We start from the raw sequence: 15,386 nt of genomic DNA, 5'->3' as shown, positions 1-15,386 counted from the left end.
TTCACCTTACCTTTGTGACTATTGCATAAGTAGCTCCATGTTCTAGTAACACAGAAGCTACGTCATCGTGCCCTTCCCGGGCCGCCAGGTGCAGCGGAGTGTAACCAGAGGTTGTGGAGGCATCAGGACTTGCCCCTTGCTTAAGTAATTGCTGAACGATGTCGGCTTTCCCAAGGCGAGCTGCTATGTGCAGTGGCGTTTGATCATCCTAAGAACAGAAATAGACAAACTTTTTTTTAACATTTTGAGGAATAAGTTGGAATAATTTGTACTTGTCCGATTCCCAAACACAGTAAAGATTAGACTGTATTAAGTATATCATGCATGCGGGAGTGGAAGGGAAGCAGCTGTCAGACCCTTCTAGAATATGTTCCCTAGAAATATGTTTCCCGGTAAATCAGTGAAATCATTTGTGGGGGCGCGACACCCAGAACTATCATCGCCTCATCTCCGCCGGTGGCCCGATGTAAACAGTGGACTGACATGGAGCAGCATGGCTCTGAACACTGTAGTGTAGTGGCCGCTCCCAGGTCCTGCAGATCAACTCCTATTCAATAGAAGCTGACCTTAGGCACCTGAAACCTGTTCACTCTGGTGCTGTTCTGACTCGTCTTGGGAGTGCTGTCGATTGAATCCCCACTGGTCTGATATTGATGATTATTTCTAAGGATAGCTCAGCACTCTCATATTTCTGGATGTCACACCAGTTTAGATAATCAGCAGATTACTGCATGATAAACCATCATGGAAGGGGCTAAAGACTTGTCCTGGAATATATGCTGCATAAACACATGGTGTGACACCCTCACCTTGTTCCACTTTACCTATGAACCTATTTTCTTTTTTTTGTGGCTGTTACTGTGCAACCTACTTACTGTAAAATTAATTATAATTTATTCAGCATATAGTAGTATATGTCACCAGTCTTAATATACCGATCCTTGTTCCTACTTCAATCACGGACAAGTTAAGGGTTTTTCTTCTAGTACCTGGATACCTCTTCTGAATAGTTCAGGTGACAACAATTAATGAAATATATATAGTACAGATAAAACATTTTAACTCTTAAGGATACAAAACGATAATATTTTTCAAAACTAACTTCTGCAACCTCTAGACCACCAGAGATACTATGTATTAACCTCTAAGTCACTCTAGACTCTTATGGATATTACTTACTGTTTACAGTCCCTTTAGACAGCCATTAAAGACTGCTGATTGGCTATATGCGAGGCTAATGGACTTTCTATGTTCATAGAAAAATCGTTAAAAATCCATCTTAATAATCATTGCACTCGTGAGACGAGTATTTTGTTTGTTCACCTTGTGGTTGCTAGCATGATTAGAGAGGCAAAAGTTGGAAAAAAAGTCTTCCTACAAGTCTTCCCCAATTATTGGCTAGTTTAAATGGGCCATTAAGTAACTTTTGTGTAATGCAGTACATCAAGGAAGTTGAGAAAATTAGTATAATTAGAGGTAGGTGGTGAAGGAGGATAAATTCACCACCTCTGTCTTTCACCACTACACTTGGAAAACCATCCTTATAAATTGATATCAGCATGTAAGATGTGTTGTGAAAGCAAATTTAAGTAACCCATACATATTACAGAAAAATGATCTGAACTCGCTAATAATTATGGTTTCGGACGATAGTTTAATGTGTATAGAGCCACCAGGACAAATGATTGTCGGGAGAGTTAATAATTCAGCATGTCCGATTTCACACTGCCCATACTTTTGTTCTCCCTGATATCAGCCTCCACCACAAATGTCTGGCAGCAGATCTCTCCTAGAGGACACAGGAGCTTTCAGCAGATCAAGCACTACTGTGTATGATAGAGCTTGAAGAAATGGCTGCAGTCACCCAAGGTGTATCACATCATGATTTTAGTTCTACATAAAGAAAATCTTACATATAAATCTGAAATAATTATGTATAATACCAATATCACCTACCTTTGCTTTAGCTTCTACCTGAGCTCCATTTTGCAAAAGGTATCGAACAACTTCAGATTGACCGGCTCTGGCAGCCATATGGAGCGCCGTTTCTCCCCTCTAGAACATTTATAGAAAATAAGCCAGTTATTACCACAACTAATTTACATTAAGCTTCACATAGTTGTTCAGCAGAGAAAGGCCTTTACATTAGAGGAAATCTGTCACTGGGTTTTTACTACCCCATCTCCTTCCAGTGATGTGTCACTTACTTTACTCATTGCTGCAGTTTTGAACTATTTTATCTGCTGCAGATCTAGCAAGTCTCTGAAAGCTGAGCTCTGTATAACCCCGGCTCAACACTGGTTGGGAACTTTTTGTGTACACTGTGCATAGGCAGAAATCTGCCAATCAGTGGTGGGGGTGGGGTTATACAGAGCTAATGAATATGGAGGACTACCTGGCAGCGTGTTCTCTAGTCCTCTAGAGATAATCTTCTTGTCATAATGGTAACTTGCATACATTCCCATCGCCGTGTTACTCACTGCGTCCGCCGCTCTTATTATCCTCATGTCTGGCCACCGCGAGTCCATGCAGCACTTCCATTTTTGCTGCATATTCCTGATGTCTCCACATGGCTATAGGGGTGTGTGGCCAGATCATGCAGGAATTTAACCCTGCTGTGTCCTGCAGGGTTTGGATTCCCCAGCCAATCACCAACCAGCAGTTACTATATCAGGCAGTGCCACTCTCCACACCTTGCCTGAGCTTAGGTTCTAGTGTCTTTTGTCTCTAGATTCCTGCTAAGGTGTACCTCTGCAAGTCTCCTCTGTTATCGACCCACCTTGTCTACTCGTCTATTCTGATCTCTCCCTTCCGGACCCTGGCTTTTTTGTGAACCTGTGCTGCCTGCCCCAACACCTCTACTCTTCGATCTCGCCCCTCTGCACTTCGCATACCTGCGTTGACCCATGGGTCAGCTGCTGCAGGTCTGGACACTGGTGGTTATCCTGCAGCCAAAGCCTATCCTCACCATCAGAGGCGCTAGTGAAGATCAGATAGCCACTTAGTCACACCTCTCCTGGGTAAGCCCGGCCAGTGCCGCAGTGGGTCCACACCCACCAGCGTTATACTCCTGGTGATAAAACAATGATTTTTTAAAAAAACTACAGCAAGCAGCCCAGTAAGTGACACATCACTGGAATCATTGTCCATGCCTCTAGATTATACTTATACAGGTGAAGTAGCAAAAACCTGGTGACAAATTCCCCTTAAACTACATTGGTGGGACAGCATTTTCTATCCCTTTTTGACCATCTTGGACACTTCATCGCTGATTAAATCTGCCTACTGGATCAACAGCGGAAAAACGCTGCAGATATGTTAAATAGGAGGTATTCTCCAACCAACCAGAAATAACACATACACCCCTTACATAGCACATGTAAAACATATTTGCATATTTTAAAGTAGTCATGGTCAATATTAAAGGGGTTGTCAGGGACTTTAACATTGATGGCCTATCCTCAGGATAGGTCATCAATGTCTGATCGGCAGGGGGTGCGACTCCCAGCCGCTTTGTTGATCAACTGTCCCCAGTGTCGGCGGCAGTTGGAAGTGCTTCAGTGCTCTGATGGGATAGTGGCCGCGGCCAGGTACTGCACATCCGCCACCTATTCAAATCAATAAGAGGTGGATGTGTAGTACCCGGCTATGGCCACTATTCCATCGACAGAGCTGTGCAGCTCCGTAAATGAGCAGTTCCGGCCAACACCAGGAACTGCTGATTGGCGGGTCGCGCCTCCTAAATGTTAAACTCCTGGACAACCCCTTTAAAATGGCAATTAGCATATACCTCCTATAAAACCATGATTACATGAGACATTTCCAAATCTATTATGCTACAGCTTTTGTAAGAAAGGAATACAAATTTACCATGAATCTGGGAATCATTGGAGGAAATCTATTCCCAGCAATTTGTTAAACCATATTTATGTATCTAGGAAAATGAATAGCAGCAATGCCAGTAAGTGGACTATTTTTTGATGTGACTCAGACCTAAAATTATCCCAGCTGTACAGGACACAGGGGTAAAAAAAAAAAATCAAGACCTCCAACATATAAGGCTGGTGCTTTATGTTGGGTAATAGGAGATGAGCATTTGTGTGTCCTATGCTCTTTAAACAATTCCGGTTGGCAATAAAATAGGATTAAAAGAAAAAAAAATCTCCAGAGAATATCATGTTTCAGGCCTAAAAAGATAAGAAACAGTTCTAAAAATACACTGTACATTACACTATGTGCTGGTAACTCTTTACTGGCAATGTGCAAAGTTCCTGACTTACTTTGTAGCACAGCTGCTATATACAATGTCATTAAAAAAACTCTTAAAAACCGCTTAAGAAAACGAAAAACTCCTCCAAAAACTCCTTAAAAAACGAGTTCAAATAAAAAAAATAAATCAGTGTCCTCATGGTCTTACAATCAACAGTGTTTGTTTTCAATTTTAATTTGCTCTCTGGATTGAATTTAACCCTTTAATGACCAGAGAATTTTTCATTTTTGCTCTTCCGTTTGTTTCCTCCCTTTGTTCCTAGAGGCATAGCTTATTTATATTTTCTGTTGATATAGCTAGATCAGGGCCCGTTTTTTTCAGATATAAGTTGTGGTTTTGAATGACACTATTCATTTTACCATACAGTGAACTGGAAATGGCCTGATAACATGATTCTCCAAGTCAGTACACTTCTAGTAAAACCAAACTTGTACATTTTTACATTTATTTATTATTGAAGGAAGAAAATTAGGATTGATTTAATTTTTTTTAAATATTTTTTATATTGTTTAAAACTTTTTTTTTTTCATTTTTACTTCTTTTTTTTTTAAATCTCATTAGGGAACTTAAACCTTTCATCAGTCAATCACTCATACTATATCCTGCAATACTAAAATATTGCAGTACAAAGCAAAAATCGCAGTTCTTCTATGAAACTTTGGTTTCCGATGGGAACAGCATTTACGTTGTCAAAATACAGCGATGGGAGAACACTTCGGTCAATGTGGTTACAGGCAGATACCAGCTGTGTGATACAGTCGACATCTGCCATGTATGGAGCAGGCTCAGCTCCTGAGCCTGCTTCATATTTTGCTTACTGACCTATGGCGAAAATGTCAATGATAGGTTGTTGACCAGTCAAAAGTGCTAATCATAAAACTTTGAGAACTTCAAATACTCTTTGGAACAACTCTCAACTATTTCCAAGAAATTCGAATTCCACTCTGATCAACTCGGCATTTCTTAGTATATAAGAAACTGGCTTTTCTAACCTGGATAACCACTTAAAGGATCTTGCCAAGCAAATTCCCATTGAGGGAATTATTTATCAAGCATACAGTTACAATGTTTTGTACTAAAAGGAAAAGTCAGCTATGCTATAAATTTTATGCATACTTGAAATTTCCGCATTTGTTTTAAAAAATCGGTAACTCAACTCACCACATTGGTTGTATTGGGGGACGCTGCATGGTGCGTTAACTGAGAAACAATATTAACGTGTCCCATAAAAGCAGCAACATGGATCGGTGTCAGGCCAGACTGTAAATGAAACATACATTTAATATATTTGGTAACGGTAGCATTAGTTCACAGGATTGTAGTAATTTTAAATAGTATTTGTTTTCTACATAAATCACCAGTACAAGTAAAGATAAGAGATTTTGTATTAATAAAGATAACGTTTTTTTTTCCCAACTTATCAATCACTTCTCCTTTCCCTGTACTCATAATTCAGTCTCAGAAACTCAATCAAATAATTAAAAATCACCACCCACTCGCGCTATACAATTGATAGAAGACATGCAGCTGCTGGTAGTAGAGCAGGTTTCGTGTGATCACCTGCCTGTGGGAATAAATGTAGTGAATGGAGTATATACTACCGCGCTCACCGACGTCAAAGATTACTCCTGACATATGTTTACCCTGGTGTTCTAGATTCTTTCACACATTTATCTTTGACATCTGCGAGCGCAGTAGTATATACTCCATTCATTACAGTCTCAGAAACTGCTCAAATCTGTCTACAGGTTTGTCTACAGTTAGGGATCAAATTACATCAGTTGCCTACAATACTCTATGGAGAGAGAAGTGGAGAGAAGCTGGAGGAAGAGTAAGGGATTGCTCACACTGGTGTATAACACTGCTGAGTGCTTTCTGATGTTTTATCGGATAGCACGTGGCTGAATGTTATACTATGGGGGGTGCAGATCTGCCAAAACAATCGCAGCATGCTGTGGGTGCATCCGATGATCAGATCACACGTACCCATACAAGTCTATGGGTGTAAGTGAAACATCGGACTGAACTCGGATGTCATCCGAGTGCAGTCCGATGTACGAGCACAGAGACAATGGAGAAGATGGAGAAATTAAGTTCTCCGTCTTCTCCACACCTGTGCTACAATTTTCTCATGCAAGAGAATCGGATCACACAAACATGACACTCGAATCAAACTCTGACAGAGTTTGAGCCGAGTATCTTTAGCATATTCGGCCCGATTCTCTTGCATGAGACAATATAAGCCAGTATGAGCGAGCCCTCACACACAGAGCACAAAGAAAATGCTGAGGCTTCTAGTGCAAGGGGAAAAACTGCTAAAAATGCAGTATATAGAATAGACAGAAATAGTGCTATATACACACATACATTACACCTTATTCCGAAAGGCACCAGAGAGTGTAATTACACTTTAACATTGCTATACTATGTTAGTAATAGAAGAAATTCTAGTTCTACATTTCTAATGCAGCACGCACTACTAACCACCAGGGACAGAAGGACCTGGTGCTTGTTTGCCTCCTCCCACCTCCATTTAATAATCCTTAAGTTAAATCCCCCAAACCCTTGTTAGCTAATTTTATAAAGGCTTAGCAAGGTCGATGTAAATACTTTTATGCCCAAAAATGACAGAATTATTCTAGGAGTGATACCTTTATTGGCGAACCAGAAGAAGGCTTAGCAAAGGAAACCCTGCAGACACAGACAGCCCCTCTTGCAAGAACTGTATATGGGCGCTTCTTATACCGTAACTTATCATCAAGCACATAATTATTTTTCTCTAACAATCTACTGGTCACTGTGAACTATGAAGCTTAATATGACATGCTCTTATGTGCAATATTTAGATTTGAGAGTCCTCAGTGGTTGATACCTTTTAATGTCTAACTGAAAAGATGGTAATAAATTGCAAGCTTTCGAGACTACTCAGGTCTCTTCATCAGGCATAGTATAACACGAAATCTGAAGAGTCACATATTTATACAAGTTACAGAAATAATGCAATAGAGGAGACAAGTGACGTAAAGCAGAGCTATTACTATTGGACAGGGATAAACAGTTGTGGCCATAAATATTATGTACAATGTCAGTGATATCAAGAGACTGCTTTTAAAACGACAGTGTGCCCCCTAATCTATTGTGTCACTGTGCAGCAGTACAGGGTGTCCGCCCCGGCTGAAGATGTCGTCACTATTCATTTTAAAAAGGATTGCAGCCAACCTGAGATTGGACCTACGATGGGGCTGCTTTTATGGTACTATGCCCTTGCACTCCTAGCTACTACCCTCCATCAATGTCCGAATCTTAAGAACATAGCAAAGCTGACAGAAACTTAAATGCCATCCAGTTGGGTGTTTATTCTTCTCAATAACTCCCCTGTCAACATGATACTTACTTCAGTGACTGCTTGAATAGAGGCGCCATGTTTCAAGAGAAGTTCCATTACTTTATTCCGGTTTTTCTTGCAGGCAATATGAAGGGGTGTGAAGCCATTCTGTGGGACAGAAAACAAGAGAAATCCATTAGTAGCTCCATATTAGTTGTATAATTTCTCATATACAATTTTAGATGTAGATAGTTAGATTGTGCATGTGCGGTGAGCACCTTCCAATGTGAATGATCACCTATACGGGGAAAAGGAAGAAACTGCAATATTTGTAACAGTCACCAAACCCATTGACTCACTCATTTTATCGAAAAAAAAGTGCCAAACCGTCCATACCTGTGCTGTATATATAGGTACTTTTATAAAGAATTTATATTTGTAAGATAAGAGATTTTTAGAGATACTTTTGGATTTTCTCTAGGTTTAAAAGTTGATATGAGGTGCTCCCATTGGGATCACATATATTCAGTATATATAACTTGTAAAGCACAGCACCACTTGTATTTTATACTGATTTTTTTCGGTGTTCCAAGGGCAAGGAATCCTGAAGCTCAGCAAAAACTGAAATTTATAATGCTGCACGCCACTGAACTGTGCTGATGACTTGGCATGATGGCGGTGTACTCTGATCAAACTTTTATGAAAGCTTGCTGGTTAGGGAGCATGGAGAGACACAAACCTTTACAGACACATTTTTAACTCCGTATGTTTTGATATATTTCATGCAAATATTTGAACTTTAAATCCTGAAATTAGGACCTAGGATACTGTTCTCTAGCAAAGCTTCAGTTACAGAGGTGCTCGTTTAAATATAAAGAATGCAGTGGCCCTTGGTGGTAAAGTAGTTACCCACTCAGGGATGGCTGAAGGAATGTAGAGATATGCGGGAGACAGTTCAATTAAAGCTTTATCCACAACGGGCCACAAGCTTAGTTGTTACAATCTTACAAGAAGCAACAGGCTTAGTGGTTTCAACAACCTTACAACAGGCAATGGCTTAGTGTTGAATAGAGGTAGGCAGTTGTTTTTTACTAAATCAGTGGGCTGCACCTGCGACACTTATCACATCCTCAACAGCATCTAGGTTGCCCTGACACAGTCAGTGGGCCACTCACAATGCAGCACATTTCAGGCATTATGCAAAAGGTATTACAAAGCAGAAAGTATAAGATATTGCATAGCATTTCATAAATGTGACATTTGCATACAGTAGTAATAAGGCATCTTAGGTAACCGAGTGGTACTTCCATTGCAACAGGTTCAACGGTGACCCTTCAGCAATCAGCAGAGACTAGGTGCTACGTACCAGTAGGCTTCTGGTGGCATTAGTCCTGAAGTTTTGCTGACCCATTTGTAAAGGAGTTGTCCAGGCTTGAGGCTCAAGTTTGCAGTCACTGTATACAGTACAGACCAAAAGTTTGGACACACCTTCTCATTTAAAGATTTTTCTGTATTTTCATGACTATGAAAATTGTACATTCACACTGAAGGCATCAAAACTATGAATTAACACATGTGGAATTATATACTTAACAAAAAAGTGTGAAACAACTGAAAATATGTCTTATATTCTAGGTTCTTCAAAGTAGCCACCTTTTGCTTTGATGACTGCTTTGCACACTCTTGCCATTCTCTTGATGAGCTTCAAGAGGTAGTCACCGGAAATGGTCTTCCAACAATCTTGAAGGAGTTCCCAGAGATGCTTAGCACTTGTTGGCCCTTATGCCTTCACTCTGCGGTCCAGCTCACCCCAAACCATCTCGATTGGGTTCAGGTCTGGTGACTGTGGAGGCCAGGTCATCTGGCGTAGCAGCCCATCACTCTCCTTCTTGGCCAAATAGCCCTTACACAGCCTGGAGGTGTGTTTGGGGTCATTGTCCTGTTGAAAAATAAATGATGGTCCAACTAAACGCAAACTGGATGGAATAGCATGCAGATGCAAGATGCTGTGGTAGCCATGCTGGTTCAGTATGCCTTCAATTTTGAATAAATCCCCAACAGTGTCACCAGCAAAGCACCCCCACACCATCACACCTCCTCCTCCATGCTTCACGGTGGGAACCAGGCATGTAGAGTCCATGCGTTCACCTTTTCTGCGTCGCACAAAGACACGGTGGTTGGAACCAAAGATCTCAAATTTGGGCTCATCAGACCAAAGCACAGATTTCCACTGGTCTAATGTCCATTCCTTGTGTTCTTTAGCCCAAACAAGTCTCTTCTGCTTGTTGCCTGTCCTTAGCAGTGGTTTCCTAGCAGCTATTTTACCATAAAGGCCTGCTGCACAAAGTCTCCTCTTAACAGTTGTTGAAGAGATGTGTCTGCTGCTAGAACTCTGTGTGGCATTGACCTGGTCTCTAATCTGAGCTGCTGTTAACCTGCGATTTCTGAGGCTGGTGATTCGGATAAACTTATCCTCAGAAGCAGAGGTGACTCTTGGTCTTCCTTTCCTGGGGCGGTCCTCATGTGAGCCAGTTTCTTTGTAGCGCTTGATGGTTTTTGCAACTGCACTTGGGGACACTTTCAAAGTTTGCCCAATTTTTCACACTGACTGACCTTCATTTCTTAAAGTAATGATGGCCACTCGTTTTTCTTTACTTAGCTGCTTTTTTCTTGCCATAATACAAATTCTGACAGTCTATTCAGTAGGACTATCAGCTGTGTATCCACCAGACTTCTGCACAACACAACTGATGGTCCCATCCCCATTTATAAGGCAAGAAATCCCACTTATTAAACCTGACAGGGCACACCTGTGAAGTGAAAACCATTTCCGGTGACTACCTCTTGAAGCTCATCAAGAGAATGCCAAGAGTGTGCAAAGCAGTCATCAAAGCAAAAGGTGGCTACTTTGAAGAACCTAGAATATAAGACATATTTTCAGTTGTTTCACACTTTTTTGTTAAGTATATAATTCCACATGTGTTAATTCATAGTTTTGATGCCTTCAGTGTGAATGTACAATTTTCATAGTCATGAAAATACAGAAAAATCTTTAAATGAGAAGGTGTGTCCAAAGTCAGGATTCTATGGTGCTGTTACCGAGAGCGGGTGATCATGTGCCCACAAATATGCAATTTGCATACTTCTGGCCACATTCCAACTAGACATGTCCAGTCTTGCTCAATTCACTGGTATTGAGTGAGACCACACATGTCTAGTCTGCATGTGACGGCATGTATGCAAATGGCATACTTGCAGTCAGCTCCTGGCGCCGGCACCGGAGAATGCTGACAGCGTGCACTGTGCGTGCTGTGGGGATTCACAGGTCTGCAGTCATATAGAGTGACTGCAGACTTTAACCCCAAGCCTGGACAACCCCTTTAAGACTTCCAACAGGTATATTGGCCACAAACTCCATTGTTTATCATAATTATGTTTTAGTACCAAAATTATGCACTGATTATTTCTTATTAATATTTGTATGGTGCTTACAGGTCTGGTTTTATGACACGGAGCTAAAATCCCCTAATAAGCCCAGGATTTTGGATTTAACTTTAATGTTTTCATTGATTTGGAGAGAACTTGTAACATTGACATAATATGTAACAAGAAGTTATGTAGTTGGTATGGTTGAATAAAGACATATTTCCATCAACTTCAGCCAAGGGAGAGGAGAGGATATGAATTAAAGGAAGGGATATAATGCTGTGATTGTAATACTATAATCAACCCTAATACTTAGCAATTGGAAAACACAGAGGAAAGAAATACAGTAAAACTATAGATAAGCCCATCAATTTTAGTACTAATGTGACCCATGGTGTGTCAGTCCTGGATGCTTAGTAATAACAGGATACAGATTAGCACATGATACCTCTTCATACTCCCTCTTGCTTTGCGCTTTCAATTTCTGGAATTAAGAGCATTCATGTGTAATGAGGAGGACGATGACTGAATTATATGGAGAATTACAAAACACATATAACTAAAAAAGAAAAATAGCAAAACTCCAAAACATCTACAATAACAAAAACTTCCCTTATGAGTAAGGACAAGTAAAAAGGCAAAATAACGCCTTAATTGCACAATGGCTGGAATACAGCAATAAAAAAACATTAACAGGGAATTCCTTCAATAAAACAGCTCCTATACCTGTTATATGTCCTTTCACAGGAGGACCCCCTGTATTGGCCATGTTACGGTGGGCGACTTGGCCAGATCAAGTCATCTATGACAAGTCAGCCAATCATTTGAGCGGTTTGCATCTTTACTTCATACATGTCATTGAGATGAAGATGTAAGGCCTGACCCTTATTCTCCAATTATAGCATCTCATCAAAATATGACTCCATAGTGATGAGCTGATTACCGGCGATGCTATAATTAGGGGATGTAATGAGGAGAAAATGCTGATTATTTACAAACTGGGAGATAACGATGATTGATAAATTGTGAGATAATGATAATTGCTAAATTGCGGCACAAGCTGAAGGTTTATATGATAAAATACAAAAAACAGAATAAACACAAAATGTTACTAGGAACCAAAATATTTTTTATACTTTACTATTATTTTTTTTTTACTATATAGCGCCATTAATTCCACAGCGCTTTACAGACATCATCTCTGTCCCCATTGGGGTTCACAATCTACATTCCCTATCAGTATGTCTTTGGAGTGTGGGAGGAAACCCACGCAAACATGCGGAAAACATACAAACTCCTTGCAGATGTTGTCCTTGGTGGGATTTGAATCCAGGACCCCAGCGCTGCAAGACTACAGTGCTAACCACTGAGCCACCATGCTGCCCAAAATATGCATTATTTTCTACATGTAAACCACTTGCACATCATTTAAAAAAAAAATGGAAAACTCCTTTTATGCAATGAAATGGATTATCTGAGTTTAATGTGGATGTTCACTATATGGACAACCCCTTTTTATCCTATTCACAACCTTGCGATTTTCCGTTTTTGTGTTTTCGTTTTTTGGTCCCCATCTTCCCAGAGCCATAACTTTTTAATTTTTCTGACAATATAGCCATATGAGGGCTTGTTTTTTGCGGGATGAGTTGTACCTTTTAATGATCCCATTGATTTTACCATATAGTGTACTGGAAAACAGGAAACAAAATTAAATTGCGGTGAAATTGTAAAAAAAAAGTGTTATTCCACAATTGTTTTTTGGGTTTTTAATTTACCATGTTCCCTAAATACTAAAACTGACCTGCCATTATGATTCTCCAGGTCATTACTAGTTCGCCAATACTAAACATGTATAGGTTCTTTTTTATTTAAGTGGTGAAAAAAAAAATCCACATTTTTATTGTTTTATTTTGAATGGGGCAAAGGGGGGTGATTTGAAGTTTTATATATTTTTTTAAAACATTTTTTTTTTACTTTTTTCTTGCATCAATAGTCTCCTTAGGAGAGCTGAAGCTACGATCATCCGATTGCCTGTGTTACACATAGCGGGCCGGCATTCATAGGAGACAAACCATCAGCGCCTCGTGATCACGTGACAGGGGCGCCAATGGGTAGGTCTTATTACACCCATCCTTTTTGCACAAATTAAATGCCGCTGCCTGGATATAGGATTGCTATCTAATGTAATACCTTTTGTGAGGACCTATCACCAGGTCAAAATTGTATAGTTTTTGCTTTTATTTTATTCCCGCTGCTCTCCTGAGTACTCAGGTTTTTTATTTATTTTTTTTTTACTCCACCATACCATTTCAGAGATATAGTCCTTTTTATTTCTTGTTAATTTTTATGGCCTTTACCAAGGGGACATTGCTTGCAGAGTAATAATGCAGGGCAGCCTAAAGACATGCCGCCAGGAATCCTGGAGGACATGATTCCTTGTTAAACACCGTCAAAAGTAGCACAAAATAAATAGGCCCATATTTCTGGAACCGTGTGGTGGATAAAAACAAAACAAAAAACCCAGAATAGTCAAGGGGAACAATGGGAAGTCTATGACTGGAGATACATTTCTGGTGAGGCGCACGGCAGTGTCAAGATTGCAGCATGCACCTTTTAATAAATTAGGCTCGTCTTACTCCTGCACCAAACTCATTAAGACCGGCCTACGAAAAACCAGTCTTACTGGATCAGTCTCCTCTTTTCCTAAAATGTAAATTGCAAAACATACAAAATAAAAAAATAAAATAAAGTCATTTGGTATGACCGCATGCAGAATTGTCTGAACGAATCAAAATATCCCAAGGGCCCACCAGTAACCAACTCCAGGTACCTACTTTTCATACATAGTGATTCAAGTATATAGTGCCAGGTACTGCTCATATAAGAGGGTGGTGGCCACTCTTGCACAGGGGCCCACCGGAGGATTCTCCTGTTCTCCGCTGGGCCAGTCCAAGCCTGCATACAACTACTTCCATATGTTAAAACATACTGACAGGTTCCCTATAGGTATGAAGTTCCACCACTGAAATTCAGAGACACTGGAAAAGCATTATTGTAGGGGCACTCTAGAAGCATTGCTCCCAAGGTAGAAGATCTCTGTACACATACAGTCCGGCAGAGTGTGCGGCAGTACATGGAGCTTATACGTCTGAATGAGCACTTTTTAATAATGAAAGAACCCCTTGTACACCACTACCCAGGGCAGAGATATATCCGACATCCCGAAAATGGGTCTGAAAAATTGAGCGTTGTCTTGCAAATCCGCAGACTGCTTGGCACACAAAGATGAGCAACTAGAAAGTTACTGAATGCACTGTAATGTGTTATAGTTAAAAAGAAATCACAGACGACAGATATAAATAATAAATCACATCCATAGAAGTGACTACAAGTCACCGAGAGGAGAGGAGAACAAGACAAGACGTACTGACTTGTATAAAATAGGAATATTTTACATTAATGAAGTTGGTGTCAAAACTTCTGATTGCAAGATTTGAAAAATGTCACTTGTTTATAAGTGTTCAAAGGCTTTTCTTAAACATTCCCCCAAACTTGACTATTAGTTTGATTGGCTTGTCACATACTGTGTGCCCACAAATCTCTCTAATATCTCCATAACTGGGCATTAATGCAAGCGGACACCCTGGAAGTGCTGACTCCATAACAAAATATAACAAGGAACATTGGTGATGGACTCCGTGCTCAACGATGTGTCAGTCTGTGCTAACAGCATCCGTGCCATAGTGACAATCCACTGTCAAGGTTACACCCGACACACTGAACCAGTGAGCAGCTATGATGCAGGCACCATTTTGTATCTGCCCAGTGTAGGAAAGACACAATGACTGCACATCTACGACCGAATATATTATTATGTGTAGTGGGACAAGGTTTATTACATGTGCACTGTGCTTCAACCTTATCACTGTGTTTATGACATCAGCGCTGTGACATCACTACATTATTACCGGTGAGATCATTATGTTCATTATCCCAGTTCTGTGCTGGTATATTTGTTCTGTGGCATTCTTGTGCACATGTATCCCATACTGTGATACCACTGAGTGCAGAAATCCCGATCATATGAACTACACTGTTTATTATCCCTAGACTGTGGCATGTGTCTGTTATTTCTGCTTTGTGGCGTCATTGTCTAGTATCCCTGTAAAATACTTCACTGTGAATGACCTCTGTGCATTATCTACTGTTACATCACTGTGTATATCATCCCTGTACTGTGACATCACTGTGTATATCATCCCTGTACTGTGACATCACTGTGTATATCATCCCAGTACTGTGACATCACTGTGTATATCATCCCTGTACTGTGACATCACTGTGTATATCATCCCAGTACTGTGA

The 15,386-nt window shown here is 40.3% G+C and overlaps 1 protein-coding gene across 32 annotated transcripts in view; it reads right to left on the bottom strand.

Annotated features, from left to right (window-relative positions):
* Nucleotides 1-15,386, bottom strand: part of ANK3 (ankyrin 3) — a 762,832-nt gene that overhangs the window by 155,116 nt on the left and 592,330 nt on the right. For all 32 annotated transcript variants that reach the window (XM_073685429.1, XM_073685434.1, XM_073685432.1 and 29 more), the window contains 4 exons: nucleotides 7,665-7,763; nucleotides 5,432-5,530; nucleotides 1,957-2,055; nucleotides 11-208 (listed from right to left, as the gene is read on the bottom strand). In XM_073685429.1, the coding sequence (XP_073541530.1) occupies nucleotides 11-208; nucleotides 1,957-2,055; nucleotides 5,432-5,530; nucleotides 7,665-7,763 (495 nt within the window). The remainder of the gene's footprint in view (nucleotides 1-10; nucleotides 209-1,956; nucleotides 2,056-5,431; nucleotides 5,531-7,664; nucleotides 7,764-15,386) is intronic.

This window comes from Phyllobates terribilis, unplaced genomic scaffold (genome assembly GCF_046119375.1).
Source record: "Phyllobates terribilis strain yellow unplaced genomic scaffold, ASM4611937v1 Scaffold_5__5_contigs__length_657084704, whole genome shotgun sequence".
NCBI lineage: Eukaryota > Metazoa > Chordata > Amphibia > Anura > Dendrobatidae > Phyllobates > Phyllobates terribilis.
The sequence above is the reverse complement of the archived record's forward strand: the minus strand, read 5'-3'. Positions and strand labels throughout refer to the sequence as shown.